Source organism: Struthio camelus, chromosome 2, assembly GCF_040807025.1.
Source record: "Struthio camelus isolate bStrCam1 chromosome 2, bStrCam1.hap1, whole genome shotgun sequence".
Taxonomy (NCBI): Eukaryota; Metazoa; Chordata; class Aves; order Struthioniformes; family Struthionidae; genus Struthio; species Struthio camelus.
Genome location: NC_090943.1, coordinates 165,660,243 through 165,680,087, shown reverse-complemented (window position 1 = coordinate 165,680,087; position 19,845 = coordinate 165,660,243). Strand labels below are relative to the sequence as shown.

Genomic DNA, 19,845 nt, shown 5'->3' with positions numbered 1-19,845 from the left:
TGAAATATGCAGAAAGTTAATCACGATGTATGCCATTTGAAAAATTATTTAAGTACATAATAATAAATTTAACTTATAAAATTTGGAAGGCTGATTATCTGCATTCTGTATCCAAAGATCATACATCTATTGGTCATTGCTACAGCATCCTAAAGCCTACCTACTAGATACTCTCTCCAAAATAACTCCTTCTAAATTCTTTTTGCTACTTAGTAGACCTAATTTATTTCCATTCCCTCCATTATCTGAGCTTAAACTGTCTTCATAATTAAACTGAAACCTCTAATAATTAAGATATTTTTAAACTATGACTAATTCAAAAAGTCACTATTATTAAAAATTTACAATATTGTATTTTAAGGTTTTTTAATCACTTTTTAATAAGTTTCTCTCCTTATTAAGGACTTCTTAGAACAAATATCGTACTTGACCTATCTTTTTCTTAGGATTTCAGCTGTGTCATCAGTCAAGGAAAAACTCCTAAATCCTACCAATACTCATCCTCTTTAATTGTACTGAGGTAATTCAAACACACAGTTTAAGAGGCTGTGTAACCAGCTAAATAAAATTAAGTCATTCACACAAAATGAATAAGTTAGTCTATGAACAGAACAAATCCCTTCTTTGCATCCTCTAAGTATTTAAAATTTGACATTACTGTACCCATCCCTCAATGTTTTGAAAATGTGTTCAAAACACATTTAAAATAATTTAGAGATATGCTGGAGAATTCTTCTGCAGCTACTGTGGTAAAAAAAAAAAAAAAAAAAAAAAAAAAAAAAAAAAAAGGTTAAGTTAGACAGCAATCCCATGAGGGAAACCAAATTAATTTTATTATGTAATGAGTATTTCAGTGAGTATTAGTACAAATTTAAAAGTAACCTTAAAAATTATTAATCTATTATCACACTTGTGTTGTGACTCATTTTTCCTTCTTTACACTCAAACTGCCCTAATTGAATTCCTGTTTACAGAGTTTTCAGATTAATGACTTCTGCAAGCGAGCTTTATTTGAATTCAAAACAGTATGCTAAAGTCAAAATTAAAAGCATCTGTGTTAAGGAGGCAATTTTGAATACTTTATCTTGTCACAACTTTACAGCTGACAAAAAGGAAAAAAAAATATTTCAACTTAAAAACCATCTACCTCTGAAGGACTGCAGAAAAACTTTTCCCATAAAATAGGCATAAAAATTTACACAGGCAATCCCATGGCAGGGATTTTCAGAAACTGATCAATCCCTGAAAATCTGGAACTAACTTGCAGTTAAAAGATACATTATCTTGTTTATGTGAATGTTTTGAGGCTTGATTTGTACAGAATTATAAAATCCAATAAGCTCACATGTACCAGGTGCACATGAGCAACAATCAAACTGCAAAATCCTAGCTATTTGCACTATCGTGGGAAATCAAACTGCTGCGGCTTGGTTTGATCGATTTCTGCACGAGTCAGAGCAGGAAGAATAAACAGCTACTAGCATTAAAATCCAGAGAATTACATCTTGAAAAGCAACAGTACCAGACACTGTTTTGCATATAATGCGTATTTATACACCCTGGAAATGCACAACTGCTGACAATCTTAACAACGTAAATTTAAAACACTGAGCAGCGCAAACAAAATGCTAGGAATTAACTTTTAAATACCAATAGCAACCCCTCCATGAACTAGTTTCTAACCAATATACTCCACGCTTATATTAAAACCCTCTTCTTATAAACAGTAATGGCATCTTGCATGCGACTGAGTCTGGTTTCAGAACGTGCCTGAGGATCTGGGCTCCTAATGCTGAGCGTCAAGCAATTTGTTTCTGCGTCTTGGCAAGCAATTAGTTTTTGTCAAAATTAAGTTATTTCTGGTCTGGTGCAAAACTAGGAATTTAGGAACTTGAATTTAAAAAAAAAGCTAAATCACTTGTACCATTTAGGCATTCAGTTTGACAATAGCATACATGTGCTTCTTTTTATTTATTTATTTATTTTTTTTCAGTATTTTAAGTAACTGCCACAAGCTACTAAATGCGAACTTCCTCACACCTCTCAGACCACTGGCTTCTCGTGCATGGTCTTCCCTATTTAAGTCAAATTCCATGCCTTGAACCATTTACAGTTCCAATGAATGCTGAAAAATAAAGCCCCACCGCACTGCATCCATAACGTGGGGTTTGAACATGCTTGGGAATTACCACACATGCCATTATTCTTTCATGCTTTTAGAGGAATGATTTAAAATAAAATTGCGTACTTTACGTTTCCCAGCACGTTAACAAATGAACAAACACAGCTTAGCAAATGAGACGCACAGAGTAAACATAGGTATACTCCAGGAGATTTGTCAGTTCCCCTAGACTTATGGGATGGATCTAGCCTTATGGGATGAATCTAAGCCTTACCGTAACTTGCAGTTATTTGAATGTATCACATTTGGTGCAACTTGAAATGGTAAAAGATATTTTTACATACGCAGCAGAGGTGACCGAGAAACACACTTTTACGTTTAAGCCAGCCTCCAAGGGAAACCTAGAGCATTAATAAGCAAAGTGGGAAAACAGAACAGTGCAGAAAACTGAGTAGACAAGCCAGCAGTCATAGTAAATCCTTATCTTTCCCCTTTTATGTTCAATACTCTTTTATAGTAGCTTCTGCAATTCAGTGAAGGTAAGGTCACCCAGACTGACGATCTAAAACTGAAAGATATTGTGTATGAACATCTACTTCACTTACATTACCTTTTCCTCCCTGGACTGATTCAAGCATAGAGTTAAATTACAATTAAATACCAAATGACTATATCACTATATGAATGAATTAACATTATTTTTGCCCGTAAATGGACACAAGGTACGTAGAGTTATGCAAACTATTGCTTTTACAGTTGAGACTGCTAATCTCTACTGTAGGTGAAAAACAACAAAACTAGACAAAAGTCATCTTTCTTCAGAAAAAAAAAAAGTTACTGCATCCAGTTGCAAATGCTAGCCAAAAAGCTAAGTTTTTTTGAAACTTCTGGGTAGCATAAGGCAGACAGATATGGTTTCTGTATGATTCTCTACATTTTTGGGGTAACAGTATTAGCCACTATCTCTTGATAGTACACTTAAAAGCAAACAGCAAACCTTTAGTGATGCTGGAGAGGTAATAAACATCCCCCTCTCTCAGCAACCTTGTCACATAATCTGAATTTTAGTAACAAAACTCGTTCTCTGGCATGTTAACTCACTGCAGCATCTGTCACTGCTATGAATGGTTGATCATAAGTACCTCTGTAGTCATCTCAATGCTATTAAGCAGATGGCAGCGCTAAATCCGAATGATGTACTACATCTCCCCAGTGGACTTTGTTTCCATACACTACCATTATTCTACAATTCCTCAGTGATAAATCTTATGTGTTCTAGAGAACATTAAATAGTGAACTGACAGTGCCAATTGATTTACTAGCACCCGTTTCCCTTTGCCCTGTTATTGTCTTTGCAAACACTTGTGTAGATCATGCATGGAGCTACTAAAGGACAAAAGCACGTTTGCTTAATTTGTAACATAGCATTTCAGAGATTTAAAATTAATAGAATTTTTCTTCACACCAAAAATGTTTAAACCAATCTACTAATTTAAATTAAGACCCAATCAAATTCTCTCATTTCCTCCATAATATTCTTCTCTGAACTTTCTTAATGAAATTGCTCTAGCATTAGCATCGGACCATTAAAACACCCACTACTTTCTGCAATAAATCCAAGTAAAGGATTACAGTCCAAGACGGATTTGAGAAGTCCTTTAAGCATCAGTGAGGTGTTTTGTAAGTAACCACGCATGCGGGTGAAGCTCACAAAACTGCAGGCACGCAATGCATCTCGGCACCAAGAGTCAGGAGAGGAGTCTGGTTTAGGAGTCTGGTATTGCAAACGCACAATCCACGTTCTACCCTAAGATCCCAACCGCATGTCCAGCGTCCAACCGCACACGTTAAATTACTGCGTATGCACGTAGGACAGGCGTCGTGAAAGAAAGAATTAACCTCTGCATAACGCAAAACCTGCCCTCAGAAAAGCTACTCTAGCGGTGTAGCGTAACATTCATTTTAGTCTTGCCTGCTTTCCTTAGCTTGGCATTCAGTATCATTCAGCGACCACAGCTTTTGGGAGTTTTCAGAACACTCTGCTGAGGTGAAACTGTCTGGCTACCAATCTAAAACCGTCTGCTAGCCTCTGATTTTCAGGAGTTGAGAAATATTTCATTTGTTAAATTCGTTTTAGATTGTTTTGTTTTTTATAACAATACCAAACAGCCCAGTTGATTAACCACGTTAGTTTGCATTGGTATAACCTTCACCTAACGTTAATCCTCTGAAAAAACTATAAAGTTTAATCACCTATCTTCCAAAAAGTCTTCCAACTTCATTCAAGTTTGGTAGAGCTCCTAAGGATATCTTTTTAAAGTCAATTTAACATGAAAAATACTTCTGTTAAAAGACATCCCCAAGCACTGCTATTTGGGGCTTTGTTGTATAAAAACCAATTGTGGATTAGAAAATGTTTTAAAGAACAACAATTTCTATAGGATTACAGGGCATTAAGAAGGATGAGAACTGGGAGAACACTCCATTTCTCTCCCTATTAGTCTAGTGACAGGTTTTAACTAAAGTGTCAATTGTCAAGTACAAAACAGGATACAGAAGTGGCACAAAATGACAAATACAATGCCATCAAAGTTTAAATGGATATGATCTGGAAATAGCAAGCAGTTAGGTTATAAAAAAGAAGGACTGTTCATACAGGCATGCACAGCCCCAACTACCTTAATGCACACAGAAATACACAATATGCTAATCCTCATATCTGAGCATATCACCCATTCCAGGCCCTCTCAGATTTGCCTGTTTTGGAGAAATACGCTAGACAGACATCTGTGGAAAATCAAAAACCGAACAGGCGAGTACGGCTGTGTTGTACTGGGTGGTCAAACCTGGAGAGCCTGCTCCCGTGCACAGACCTCACGTCAAAGATGTGCTGTCGCTGAACAACACGCAGCCAGTCGCACACCTACAGAAAAATCGTATTTTCCCATTCTATTCCAGGTTTCCATCCTTAACGGAGGAATCACCGAAATACGCAACACTTAAAAACAAAATGAGTATTTCAACCATCTCCACTATCACACACAAAAAAATAGGCTTGTGAATACAAAAGAAATTTGCTGAGGCTCAGGAACAGGGATTATGTACTTAAGAGCTAGTGCAAATAATCTAATGAACAATCCTATACTTTCACTTCCTATCTTCTTCTGAAGTGTCCTCATTAATACACCATATAAAATGATTAATATCATAGTCTATTGGAAAAAATATTGGAAGATATACTAGAAATTCTATTCCTTTTTTTTCCACAGAAGGAAAGAATTTTTTTTTTTTTTTTAACATGCTAATCGCTAAAGGGCACATTTTAAACAGGTAAATGTCCTCTTTGCTCAAATGTGTTTTTCTTTCATGCTTCATAATGAGGGCAAAACATCAAGGTGATATACAGCTCAAGCAGGAAAACAATTCTCTTCTCCAGAATTTGCTTCACAGTAAAGACCTTGTAATGCACCTAAATGTGTTAAGTATTTCTCAGTGGTTCCAAATGACGTTTTGCAATATGGGCTACTATTTGATATTCAGATTAAAGGTAGGAATGCTGTTCTAGGTAGCTCAGATGGCTGTTTATAGCCATTGCTTTTTCCCTGCCAATGCAATCCTAAAATTCTTTTTGCCAAGCCAGAAAAAAATGCCAGGAAATGAGTGCCCGCACCATGTGAGAAATGTATGAGTGAATCATTTCTGTTTCTTTTCTTTTACCATGCAGTACTTAACAAATGCAGAGGAAAAAAAATGAAGCAATCATTCAGGAAATAACAACTTAAAAGAAATCTGAATATATATATTGTGAAACTACAGGTAAATCAATTGTTTTATGAGATGTCTCTCTTTCCAGATTGGGCTAAGAATGTACTTCACACATGTACACATTACATTAAATTACATTAATGTACACATTATGTACAATAATACTTTAAATGAAGAACTTCATTCCTTAGGAGATTTGCTTTTTTCTAATTTTAGTTCAAAGGAAGAAAAAAATCCTAGTGAAATCCTTCTTTGCAGGAAAAAAAAAAAATCAAATTTAAGTAACGTTTTTAGTTTTGGCACAGTCAAACAGCTTGGTAATGAAATTCAAATGTTTGCATGCAGTAAACCCTTTTACCAACACGAGAAGCAGTAACACAGAACAGAATTACCGACATAAAAGTTGAGGACTATTTTGGTAATCTTCTTTTTGGAAGAAGAAAATCCATTATCAGTACCTACTCTCTAAATGTAAAATCCTACACAGACTCATATTTTGGAGGTCCTACACTGCTGGTGTCTCAGCTCATATTATTGTTTATTAAATTTCAGAAGGTTACAAGGCTCCGTAGGAGTAAAGCAGCAGAAAGGAGGGTATTATTTTCCTTATGACCAGAAATTTCAAAGCGGTTTACAACAATGATGACACTTCAACTTTACCCTGAGCTCTTTCATATTGAACAAATCAGTCGGCACAGGAAACTATTCATTTCTGGAACAAAATTTCAGTTGGGTGTGTCAGCACTCAAAGCATCCCTTGATTTTTGGTATAAAGGGCTTTGTCCTCAACTGGGCTGTGAGCAGTTCTGTGTTTTTTCAGATGAGAAGATTTCACATTTTGCTACCCTGAGAAGAGTTGTCTTAAACATGTTTAGGGGAAGGTAGAATAGTCTGGATGGTATTCATTCATTAACACCACAACGACCACTGATATCTAAGCACTCTGAACAGCCAAAGCAGTAAAGCAGAACCTCTACTACCTGCTCAGTGCTCCTCTCTATCATTTAAAGTTTATTACAATAACATTTTCAAGAAGTTCTCAAAGACATTACAAAATCTGCAACTGCTCAAACTAAGGTGGTTTGTTTTAGGAGAAAAAAAGGGAATAAATTACAGTCAAGCAAAAAATATTAAAAAAAAAAAATTCTTTTTTAAAGATATGCACGTTTCAAGTACCTCATAATGGGACCACTGGCCAAGCTGCTAAATAATGTGCCATTTCATATTTGCCATTAAGTTTTAACTATGACGTAAGTCAAGAAAGTAGTTCATAATTCACTGCATCTGCTTCTTCCATCACTGGATACCGACACAAGAATTTTCCTTGCAATTCATGGAATTTCAGAATCACAGAGACTTATTTTAGAGAAAGTTAAATTGTAAGAAAATTGGAATTGCTTAAAAATATTGCTGGTAAAGTACAGTGGCGGAAGGGAGACACAGGTGGCAAGAGATTCAAATTCATCATAAAGAGCATTTCACATGGGAGCAGAACAGATTAAAGGATATATCCTTATTTATTTTCTTATAGTAACGTAAAATATTATGGCAAAATATTTGAATAAAATCATGTTTTAAAAGTGAAAATTCGATGAGCTCTGTATCTCACATGATTTAAGACTTTATAGTAAGTACTCTTTCCAGGTAAAGATTAGTTTTTCTCTTTGTAGGAAAATACTCCCCTCCACCCCCCCACCAATAATCCTCGCCAAAAAATAAAAAATCTTTCCTGAATTAACTTCTTGAACTGCTAAAAACTATGATTTACATTCTGACATCACCAAAATTCTTCATTTCAAGATCTCTATCGTTATTTCTTTTCAACCAGTCAATCACACTTTCAACCATTTTTTGGATACTGGATACATAAATAACACTGGCTATTTCTAACAAAGTTGTCATAACATTTTTGCTATTTAAGATGAAACTGAAAAAAAAAAAAATCATTAGCCTAAGTGAAATAAACTTTTCAGCTGCAGAACATCTCAGCCGCAGTTACAGCAGAGCTTGAGACTTACCTTTGTGCTTGAGTGCTATAGCTATTATCGTAGGAATCATAACTCTGTTCATCATAAGCAGTTCCATAACCATCATCATACTCCTAAAAGGATATAAAAGAAAGCTAACATTAACCTTAAGCACATTCTGGAAACAAGGTAGCAACCTAGTTCTAAATATGAAAGACAGTGCTCTTCCAAAATAGATTTGTACCACCACACATGAACCATGAAGTAGTAAAATTTTAATGCTATTATATTAACTAAGTCCACCTAGGAGGCCACCTACATTTAAGGTACTGTATCATTACTTTTCTGTGTATTTTGAGCTATTCACAGCCACGTGCTTTAAAAAAACCCAAGAGAGAGTTTTTAATTAAAACATTGTCTCTTGCTTAATTTAAACATTTGCTTAAAAAAAAAAAAAAAAAAAAAAAACAGTACAGATATCCCTACACACTTAAATTTGGAAAGTGTGACCTTAAAGCTCTGGGAAGGACCTCTGCTAGGAACCAAAGCATCCAAATAAGATTGTGCAACTGACTTATGTAGCAGACACTTAATTTTGGACACTAAATTCAATATTCCTACATAGACTACACATGGGAAAGGCAATGAAATTGCTTAGAGATAATGTTTGCAAGAAACAAATTTTTACTTCTTTGAAGTGTCCTCTGTACACATTCAAACTTGTGGGATTTCAGCATTCAGAAAGACCCTACTAAAGTAAGGACTGCAATACTGTTCTTCCCAAAATAGCCCTAGATATAAACGCCACGCTGAACAAACCACATTAACTCCAGGTACAAGCAGTACAGGAATTTGAGAAAAAAGTAAATATAGGACAACGACGTTATCTTTTCCTTGAGAGAGATGAATTGTGGAAATCCAAAGAACTGTCACGAATTTATAGTTTGATAATAAACCTAACAGAGCTGAACAGATGATGAGCAGAAATGGCATTTCCTTTGTACTGATCTCTAGAAGTTATCTGACAAAGAATTAAGAAACACTACTCAAATATCCCAAAGGTCTCTAAAGATAATTAGGGGTATCTCATCCAGTTTCACCAAATGAGAATGATATCTAAGACGACACTTTGAACAGGGACCCAGTCCAATGAAAATCAGGTATCATCATACAAATTTGTAACTGCAATTAAAACAGTGTTTTCTGACTATATGAGTGTGCATCAACCCTAGTAAAATAAGGATAAAATCTCATGACAAAGCAACATCTCTCCTGGGAAAACAGACCCTCTCAATAATGACTGAAAACGATAAAACCAACTACTGGTATCAGTTAGGTAGGGAATACCCAAATGATGGATTGTCTGGTAGAACACACCTCCAATAATTCAAAACTGACAGTTTTCTAGACCTCAGAAGGAAAGACTTCTATAGCAGGAGGAACCAATGACACATCCTTGAAACAGAGATGAAGCTGTGAACTTGCTCTCTGTAAGAGAGTTTTTGGAGAGTTTTGTTTGTTTTTAACAACATTTTTCCTGTCATCTGAAACTGCCTCTATGGAAAAACCAGGCAGTCTACCATCAATACTGCCTCACCATTGCTAGATCGCTGAATGTGACTGTTTTCCCGCAATGGTGAGCGGGCAATATTTTGACACATACACGAGCCTGACAGACTATTGGTAGGCCTAGGGAAAAAAAATAAGGATTGTTCTAAATGCTTGTGAGGAAACTAAGGGTAAGTGGTCCCACTTGAAAAGTAAAGAGATTGTCGTCTTTTTAAATAATTCATTGTCCTGAAGCTAAAAATTAGAGTAGGATTTTAGCATTTTCTTTCTCACCTGAGAAGGATATGGATTTTCCTTGATGAACCACACACTAAACCCACAAAACCACTGCCTCCCGGGCAGTTATTAGGAACAAGCACTTTATTACTTATTGATGCAATACACAGACATCTGTTAACAACACAGACATTCATCAACAGCAGAAGCAATCTCAGACAATTTATTTGCTCTGTTCCAGAACATTTACATGATATTTGGTCCCCTCTCATAGGATCTACCAACTGTGAACCATCCATCCCAAAGAGGGCCCCCCAAACTTGGACAGTACGCACACAGCTGTGACAACAAGTGAAGTAGAGGCCTGAAATTAACCTTTTCTCTTACATTTTAGGAAAGCTTTGCCACTATGGGATTCTTGGAGAAGTCTAAGCAACTGGTCCTGTTATTCATGCTTACATTAACGGTTTTACTCAAAAATTGATCATGTAGGAAAAGGAGGAAATAAACTACTCTGAAGGTACGGTATATCTATGACTTCTTGTAGACAGAAACAAAGGAACAAAGTAAACTTGAAATAGGAAGGCCTTATTAGACTAACAATACATCCAGCAGATCGAAAGTAGACTGTCTGGGAGAAAGGACAGACTTATGTTTTGTATCAGACTGTCAAAGCATTGCAGGTATTATTGTTTCTCTTCCATAAAAATTTTGCTTTATTGCTTAACATTTTGTGTGGTAATTTCAGTAGTAGTGAGTTCCTTAGAGTCCTGCATTGTGATTTTGCTCAAGATGACACTCCTCCTTCTAAACTTTGAATAGAAACTCAGTATCTAGTTTGTATAGGCAGGATTCTTGTCACAGGTTTAACAAGATCAGCCTAGGTTTTTGTAGTTACCATAATCTACTAAAATATATTGCCCGTTCTTCCATTTTATTGCTGCATTCACTCTTTTAAAAAGTTTATATTAAGAAAAAAAAAACTCCATGCAAAACATGCTGCAAAAACAGAATGGTTTCAATGGCTTGTTCTGTTAAGAGAGATTAAAGATCCAAATTCCAAAGCATTTCTCACCATGAACAAGTCCTTTAAAATAACAATTATGCAGGGGCAGCTCAAGTATGCTTCAGAGCTTTCACTTAATTAGGTCTGACATACTATTTTCTCTCCATCGTCCAATATTTGAAAACTTTCCCTTTTAGAAGGTTGCAGATAAGATTAGCCAAGGTAAAATATTTTAAGATTAAATCCCACTATTGGAATATTTTGCTAAATTTGCTTCTGAAATACAGACATTTTATGACTTCAATGAATGTTTTCTTTAACCTTATTTGGTATCTATGTGAAATATCCGCAGCCATCTGACTTTTTTCAGTACTTTAAAATATCACGCTAACTTGAATGAGAATAGGTATTTTCTGCATTTATAATGGAGAAGTACGGAAGCGAGGACTTTGCTATTGAAGAGCTGTGCATATTTAAGTACATCACAGATACTCACTGCCAGGCATTGCTGTGAGGATTTCTTTCTACAGAACACACAAACATGACACCTTCAAGCTTTTTTTTCCTGCTGAGTTTCCAGTACATGTTTCAGGCATTTATTAAGACACCCCAAATATTTATCTTTGTATTTAAAACCCTTCTTCTTCATAAGGAAGACAGCATTTGAGTTATACCTACCAATTGCACTGTAATATATTTGCCCCCTCCCTCCTCAGAGGTACAAACAGCTCTTCATAAGAGTAATTAGTAATTGATAAATAGTGTCAGTTAACTAGTGAAGCCATATTTGCTCTCCTACCCCAAAACAAAAGCCCAAGCAAAATTATAATTTTTTTTAATCTTATGAAGGGAAGCATTTTGTTTCCTTTATTCACTATTTGACTATTGAGGACAACCTTGAAAATTAACTCTCAACAGATTTAATCAAATATGCTCCAGAATTTATGCTTACAATACAAAAACACAGAAAAAACTACACATACCGCTCTGAAAATGCTATAATCCTCTTAAAACTGCATACATTTTCCACAGAACACTTGAAATATGAAAATAGCAAGAGATATTGTCTTGACTTCTGCTCATTTCCATTTTAAGAATTCCTCTAAAATAACAGAACTGTTGGAATTACAAGATAGATCTTCTGAAAGGGATATATGTTTTGTAAAGTATCTCAAACCTGTCTCACATACCCTTTGTTAAGCCAGTCTGCAGGAGTCAAACTGTCTTGGAGAAAGTTTGTGCCTACAACTGTCCCGGTGATGGAGCCTACAAGTGATGTAAAGCCCGAGAGCAGCACGGGTACCAGTAACTGTCCAGTGCAAAAGGAGAAAACTTTTCATGGACAAAACTAAAGGCAATGTGTAAATGTACACCCTTCAAACATATTAAAGAGTAAGTTACTGTCACAGGTCAAAAGTTAATTGAAAGCAGTCTTAGCCAAAACTTCCACAACTACCAAATGCATTATAAATCATGGCAAGTCTTGCTCATTTGGGTTTCTTTCTAATAATTAAGTACTTTAAACATTCCCTTCTTCCTGCAGAATAGGAAATGGTGGCTTTAAATTATAATCTGCTGGCAGTGACAATGACAGACTAGTACTTGGCCCTTCTTTAGGTGGAATTAACAGTGTTTCAAAGAGAATAAGACAAGCAGGAAGAAAAAAGAGGGTAAAAAGTTCATTTTAACAAAAAGACCATTTGCAGTGCTGGGAAAAAAAAAAAATCAAATCAATAAGAAATCAGTTCCCCAGCTCTCCTCAGTCAAGTACATACATCCAAGGGGGAAAAAAAAAAAAAATTAAGGCTGTTATCACTACAACTAAAAGGATATTTTTTCTTTTTTTCCATCATTCTCTGAAATTAATACTTATAGCAGCAACTTATCACAGAATACCGGTGGAAAGTCTCCTGTTTAGGTAAAAACTATTCCATTCAAAAAAATCTGTACACAGAGACCAAGTAAAGAGAAGGGGGAAGAAAGAATGAGACTACACCACCATGGTGCAATAAAGAATATTTTCAGCAAATGAGAATTCGAAAGGGAAGGGAGAGCCATTGTGTTGTACAAAAGGAACATTTCCCCATCACTCAGTCAACAGAAACATAGGGAAATGAGAACTATTATGAGCAGGTACTGCCTTCTAAAGTCTGAGTGGAAACGTGAAGGACCTTCGCAGCAAACATGAGCAGATTGCGTTCTTATTTCATAGATTTTCATCTAGGACCTTAATGAACTTTCAGCCAGAACAAATAAGATAAGTGGAGCAAGAGAGAAGTAGTAGCGTATTTTCTCTTCATGCAGCTTTGCAAAAAAATCAAAGAGAAGCTAATGAACATAGGCAGTGACATTTAAACGAGGCTACAAAAAAAAAAGTGTTTTTTTTTTTTTGGCACATACAGTGGCAGGAAAGAAGTGTCAGAATCCCGAGAAGAACTCGTGCTCAAGCAATAATACCAAGTCACAGAATGATCAACTGAGATTAGCAGTATAAACGTTGCAATAATTTGAGAAGGAAATAATCTAAAAATATATTATACGGTAAGTCTGAACTCCAAGACAGACAGGCGGAAAAAGCTTTTCAACCTTTCCTTCAGCAACAGCTTTCACTGTTTTCACAGCCACAAAAAGATATCTGAGAAAATGAAAAGATTTTCCACTCTCCCCGCCCTTTCCCCCCAAAAATCCAAATAGTTTGGAAAATGTTAAAAAAAAAAAAAAGGATTATTTAAAACATTTGAAACATTTTTAATTTTTTTTTGTTGATCTATTCAGCAAGAAAGTTTAATGAAAATATCAGAACAAGAATGTTCTGATATCTGTAAAAAAAAGTTATTCTGAAAACATCGACATAAAATGTTCTGATATAACAAACTTGCCTTCCTCTGTTCTAACCAAAAGCATTAACTGAATTCATCCTGAATTAAAGAACAGTTTTAATCCTTCTGAAATTCCACTGTTCAGATGTGCATGTGGGTATATACCACAAGAGTTAACTGGAAACTCACAACATTCTCCACCGAGATAGAGAAAAATATCATTGTTCCTGTAGTTCCTAGAGAACGAAGCTACCTCAAATCCTTTTTTAGGAACAAAATAATCTCATATTCAAAATAAATAAACAGAAAGACATCTGGAATTAACTTGGTTAAAATTGTTGCAAGTTATTGGGAAACGATCAATATTCAGAAGACCAAGGCAAGTTAAACAAAACATGGTGTGGATCTTGCAAAGTGAGATTATCATTATACTGGAACTCAGTCCAGAGAGAATTTTAAGTCTTTTTAAGTCTTATGACTTCTGTACTGGCCTTCATTTTGCTCGATTTCTCCAAATACACATACCTTTTTTTTTTCTTCCCACTGAGAAAGGTTCATATGTTAAGAAAAAGTTTGGGTTTTTCCCCCCCGGATATTCCCCTTTTTTGAGTACATCTTTTCTATTCGGCCAAGAACAATGAATGAGCAAATGAACGTGAGACAAATAAGAAAAAATATCTACGTTTTCTTAATAGCTCCAAGAAAGTGCCTTCAGAACTGCTTTATCCTAACTTTCAGCTTTTTCAGTTATTTTCTATGTCTGATCTCAATGAGCAGATACAGAAAGCATCCTGATAAGTCAGAATATTTTCTTAAAAGAAAATCTTTAAAGCATCAAGTCAACTAAAGAGACTCTATATAAATTGCAGATGCCTACAAACTAACGTTAAAATACCTAATTTGGGGGGTGGGGGTTCCACCTAATTCAACAAGCCGATAGCAGTAATACTGAGGGAATGAAAGAAAAAGTGCATTTGTGTTTTAAACAGCAGCTCTTCAGGTACTGAAGCATATCCCCCTGCACCCAGAATCCATAGCACTAAACTCACCCACGGAGACTGGCATTTTCTCATAAAGAGAGAAAAGGAGATATTGTCTCCGCTTTTACCCAATATGCGGCAGCTGCAGAATCCAGGCTGAATGTTCAGGATCACAACTGAATTACTATGTGAGAACAGTCAGTAGCCTGGTGGTCAGCACACACTCTCCAAAGAGCTAAACTTTAGTTAAGAACGAAGACATATAGCCTCACGCCTTCTGTTGCTTGTTTGGATGGGATACCATTAGCCAGAACACTATGGTAACGTCTTTCAGGTCCTTTCCCATGAGATCAGGGGATAGACTTCGTATGAGAACTAGGAGATGCTTAATTGTGAAGCACTACATTGTCCACCACTAAAACCAATATAATTCTGGAAATACCCAGAAACTTGTTTCAGGAACTATAAATATTTAAAACTTAGCAATTGCTAAATTTTAGGACCTTGCAAAATCAGACAGTAACTAAATGTGGATTTTAAAGACTAGATTTTGAAGGTTGTTACGAGCATATGTTATGCATCCAAGCATTCTGTGCACCCTCCCTCCAAGTCTGTATCTTTAACTTGAAAAAAATCTTGGCCCGTAAGAGGAAATAGTACATAATGTTCTTTTTCAAGTTACAATTTAACATTAGAAAGGATCCCTAGGACTAACTGGTAGGCATTTCATCTTAATTAAATTTCTTATTACAGAAAGCAATCTCATTATAGCATTCTAATTGAAGTACTAACTGTTAGAAATTACACACGTGGTCATTGCATGAGGAAAATCTGCTGTTAAGGTAACCCTTTGTCTGAACTAAAATAAAACATCAATAAAATGGCCAGAAGCAAATCTAAAGCTCTGCCACCATTTTTTCCAGACACTAAGAGGAACGCTTGGAATTAATTGCTTTCCAAAGCAGTGCTGAAGCAAGTCTTGGCCATAGCCCACTAGTCTGCTAACCTTTATTTTTCAGTGCAGACATTCCCCACAATGCCACAACAATTGCTTCCAAACCTATGTTCACAAACCAGTCCTTAATACCCATCTAGAATCTGACCATCAGTTTAGACAAATCTAAAATTCCATTTAACCCATTGACTTGATATGACAACTGCACATACAGATATTCAAAGTACAAAATTCAAATATTTACAGAATTATTACCTTTATGAAATGAAAATATCATCAAATAAAAATCTAATCTTAAAATAAAACTTCAGAAACATTGTGCTGGTAATCTGGAAAAAGCCTCAAAGGTCTGAAGTTGGTGGGCAGAGGACAACAGCAAGAGGAAGAAAACTTCCACTAGACAGTAATTTAGAATGAACTGTCAAGTTTGAACCGTCATGTTTGACTGAATACTGGTTAAGTAACAGACACTACGGAACACAGTGAACAACAGTAACAGCATACTGCTAGTAAATTATTTCCTGCTTCTTGAAGATTATAAAAAAGTTCAAAATTTCCTGCTAACAGTTATAAAAAATTTCAATCTTTTATTTTAATAAATTCTATCAACTTAACAATACAGGATAAATCTTTTGATTTCATCTATTATATATTTAGTTTGGCCCAGTGAACAGAAAAAAATATTCTCTTTTAATTAAGAAAACATTGTTTCTCAGACTACCTGCAAAGGCTTCAATAAATCTCGGGAGTGCCTAATGTTCTCCTTTATTCAGGTATTATAGAAATAATTCTAGCCATGCTATGTATGTGCTACTAAACCTTCTCCTGACCTGAGAGGTTTGAGGACATAAGTAGAAGGAGAATCAGCAGATGTAAATGAAAATCAGGAATTTTAATCACACAAAACAGAGCAACAAGGTTAGAGCAGTAGTTCTAAAGCTGCCTGGCCATCGAGGTTAAGATTTTTTCCTATTATCTACAGCTGCTAAACAATGATAACAACTGTGGTTTGGTGGCTTTACAAAGGTCACCATCGGACTAACAGCATAATGAGGTCCCACGAAGAACGGGTCTTGGGGCTAACAGACAAACATAAGCAAGACTGGCAATAGGGTGGGAAAACAAGGCACGATATTGAACTGGAAAGACATGCAGATACTGCTGCCACTCTAATATGCTGAGTAACTTTGGCAGGGAAAGGCCATGCCATCAAGCAATGGGGCTCAGTGTCACAGGTATCCGGGCAAGCTGAGGGCTGATGCAGATGGTCCATCACTGTGTACACGTTTCTGTAAGAGGTAAGTTCTGGACAAGTCTCCTACAGATTTCAAAGATGGGACAGCAAAGATCATATTTATTTCTGTTGATCTTGAGCCCAAGTCTAAAAGTTTTTAAAATCCAATTAAGATGGTTCTTAACCTGTTGTATGATTTTTCATGGATGAGACACCGTCTCCAGAATTAACCCTTCTAATTTTTCAGATTGCAGTAGGTACTCCCATTTTGATAACTTTTAAAGACCACTCCTTAAATTATTAAAAAAAAAAAAAAAACAAACAGGGAGGAGAGAGATTAAGATAGGGTAATTTACTCTTAGATGTTAAGGATTCACTAGTCTGACACATACTCAGAACTAAAGTTACTAAAAGGAGTTAGAGAAAAGTAAGGCTCTTTATGTTAGTCAGTGACGCCCTCATTTTCTGTCACAAGGTATACTTAATAGTATGCCACAGAGAAAAAGGGAAAGGACTTTATGTACTGAAATCTCTGCTTCTTCAAAGATTTACAGAATTACAGCAGCAAATGATCAAAGACTTCCATCCAAATCTAGTTTGCTTCCTTCCGAACTTGCATAGTTCTGTATGTTTTAGTAAGTACAGAGCGGAGGGTTGTAAGCCTAAAGGAATGAAAAGCTTCATGAATTCTTGCAGACTTTCTAATTCTCAATGGAAAAGTTCTAGTAGTTGCTCTCCAACCTTGCTGGATATGCCCATCTGCAACTCTGAAATTATATGCCACAGAGATGCTGTTAAAATAACTATGATCCTCCTTATCTCACTAATGGTCTAATTCTATAGACATTTCTTAAACTGTGACACTTTACCCTGTTCAGATATTCAAGTTTGCATACCTGGATTTTACACTTACATTCTGCTAAATCTACTAGTAAGGAAAGGACAAACACATTACTGGTAACTCTTACGACTTTACCGTAACTTATAAAATGTACAGTTAAGGCACTGCGATAATGTATTACAATTGGTCAACCGGGAGAAACAGCATGCATTCAATTTAACATTTGACACACCATACACTAATGTTTCGTGTCCTAGCAAAATTTTATTGTAATGAAGCTCCATTTTAACACAGGAGACTCAGAAAATACGGTAGTTTTAAAAATGGATCAACTAGCACAGCTTTATCAATTAGTTGTTAGCAAAAAGTCGTATAGCGTAACACTATTTTTCTTTATTCCATTTTCTCATCGTTCTCTCTCAGAAGTTGAGTGTAACATAACATTGATTCAATCAACTAACACCGTACCATACACTTCTATATATACATGTTATAGATAGCAGATAAACATTAATCTGAAATTACTAAGTAAGTTTATTTTCTACCACATGTTGCTATCAATCTTACAGTGTACGCCTTGGGAACAGGTCATCATAAGAAGTTTAATGGAAGCCAATTGCTTTGAGAGCATTGTAAAATAACCACCTATCTGCAGTATGCACTTTGACCAGTCAGTCAGGTATAGCCAGAGGCTACTGAGAAATGTTGTTCAAGTAGAAGTTTGCATAAGACTGATAAACTTCATTAGCTTCTTCAGAATTATTCAGGTATAAAAATGTTCATGCTTATGACATTAAACTTATTTCTCTGGAGATTTATAAATCTTATCTAGAAATTTAGATTTCTGATCAACAGGACAATGGTTGAGATTTGATTTAGGATGAATGGGGGCAGAGGAAGAAAGAAGGGAGGTTAGGAAAGGTTTTAAGAGAAAAGTAAAAGAAGTCTGAATAATAAAGCCACTTTCTTGAACAGGAACTCTTTTTTTGCTAGTTTGAACAACAAAGACTAAGTCTTGACAACAGCCTTGGCTGTAAAGATAGTGCATTAAAGCTTTAAGATTTGAAAAACATCAAAAACATAGCATTTGAATATGTCATTTTTCTTTAAGAGTAAATCCATTTTTGTGAAAATAGTTTTGATTTAGTAAGTTTTTTCTTCATCCCACTGCTCTGCAAGTTTTATTATATTACAAATCAAGATGAATATGTAAGGCTTATTGAAAGCTACTATATAATTGTTAAAACTTTAGAATCACACTCTGAAGTTTTGATTAAAAAAAAAAAAAACTTTGTCTAAATGAAAAACAGTTGGAAAACAGTTATTTGATCATAAATATGACCCTAGAAAGAGGATCAGAACAACACTCTCCCAGCTTTAGTTAAGAACTAGAAAAATACTGAAATTTGTGCAAAGCAAAAACCTAGCATAATTCATTTAGGAGGTACATAACTATTTTGCCAAGTGCACTACAAATGTCTTTATCTAACCGTACATCTAAACTTAGTTTTCAGTAATCTGAAACAGTTCATCAAGCCTGAAAAGGTGGTGAGAGATTACCACATTCTCTGTCGATTCACGGTACAAGACTTAATTACATACTAATTAAAGAGATGCTACTGAGGTCTAAAGAGATAGTTAAGATCATCCCTTCCAAATCAATACACGTGTGGTATGTCAATAGCTCCGAGAACAGCTCGACTTACATATTCACCGTAAGTCTCCTGCGCTGGAGGTGGTGGAAGGGGCCGATAGCCTGCAGGTGGAGGCACTCCTCTCGTACGGGGTGCCAAAAGTCCACGGCTGCGACTGACTGGTCCTCTACTGGGAGGCACTCCTCTTGGTGCTGGTGCCCCTCTTGGTACTCCTGCTGGTGGCGGAGGGACTCCTCCACGGCCCCTGTAAATAAATGCATCAATTACACTTAAATATCCCACCCTTGGTCTCCCTTTCAACAGATCCCTCCCCCATACCACAACAATGTTGCTTCATTACAATCAGACAGAAATTATAAAAAAGGGCAGGTTTATAGTTTGGCATTTGTCTGTACACTTTAATCCAGTTATACACATTATGCCATAAATACCGAAAGGTACAAGCTAGGTGTATATGACTTTTAGCAGTGAACTTATTAGCTTGAGTCATCCTTTTTGCTGATCGCGTACATAGAAACACCCAAGCCAATTTACTCTGGTCAGTTCACTACAGCTTGATTTATAGTATGTGAAAACCCAGTCAAAGAACATTAGCTTAATTTGAAGCTGTCAGGCTATATTGGACTCAAATTCTGCACAGGGGCATCAGCTGCATCTCCCTTCCGATCCCACGTAGGCTTCTGAATGCAATCCAAAGATCACTCTGCACACAGGAG

At 35.9% G+C, this 19,845-nt stretch overlaps 1 protein-coding gene across 4 annotated transcripts in view; it reads right to left on the bottom strand.

The window, feature by feature from the left end:
• Nucleotides 1–19,845, bottom strand: part of KHDRBS3 (KH RNA binding domain containing, signal transduction associated 3) — a 98,027-nt gene that overhangs the window by 15,626 nt on the left and 62,556 nt on the right. For all 4 annotated transcript variants that reach the window (XR_011139342.1, XM_068933381.1, XM_068933382.1 and 1 more), the window contains 2 exons: nt 19,181–19,373; nt 7,906–7,988 (listed from right to left, as the gene is read on the bottom strand). Coding sequence is in view for 3 of the 4 variants with exons in the window: in XM_068933381.1 (XP_068789482.1) it covers nt 7,906–7,988; nt 19,181–19,373 (276 nt within the window). In the remaining variant the exon portion in view is untranslated. The remainder of the gene's footprint in view (nt 1–7,905; nt 7,989–19,180; nt 19,374–19,845) is intronic.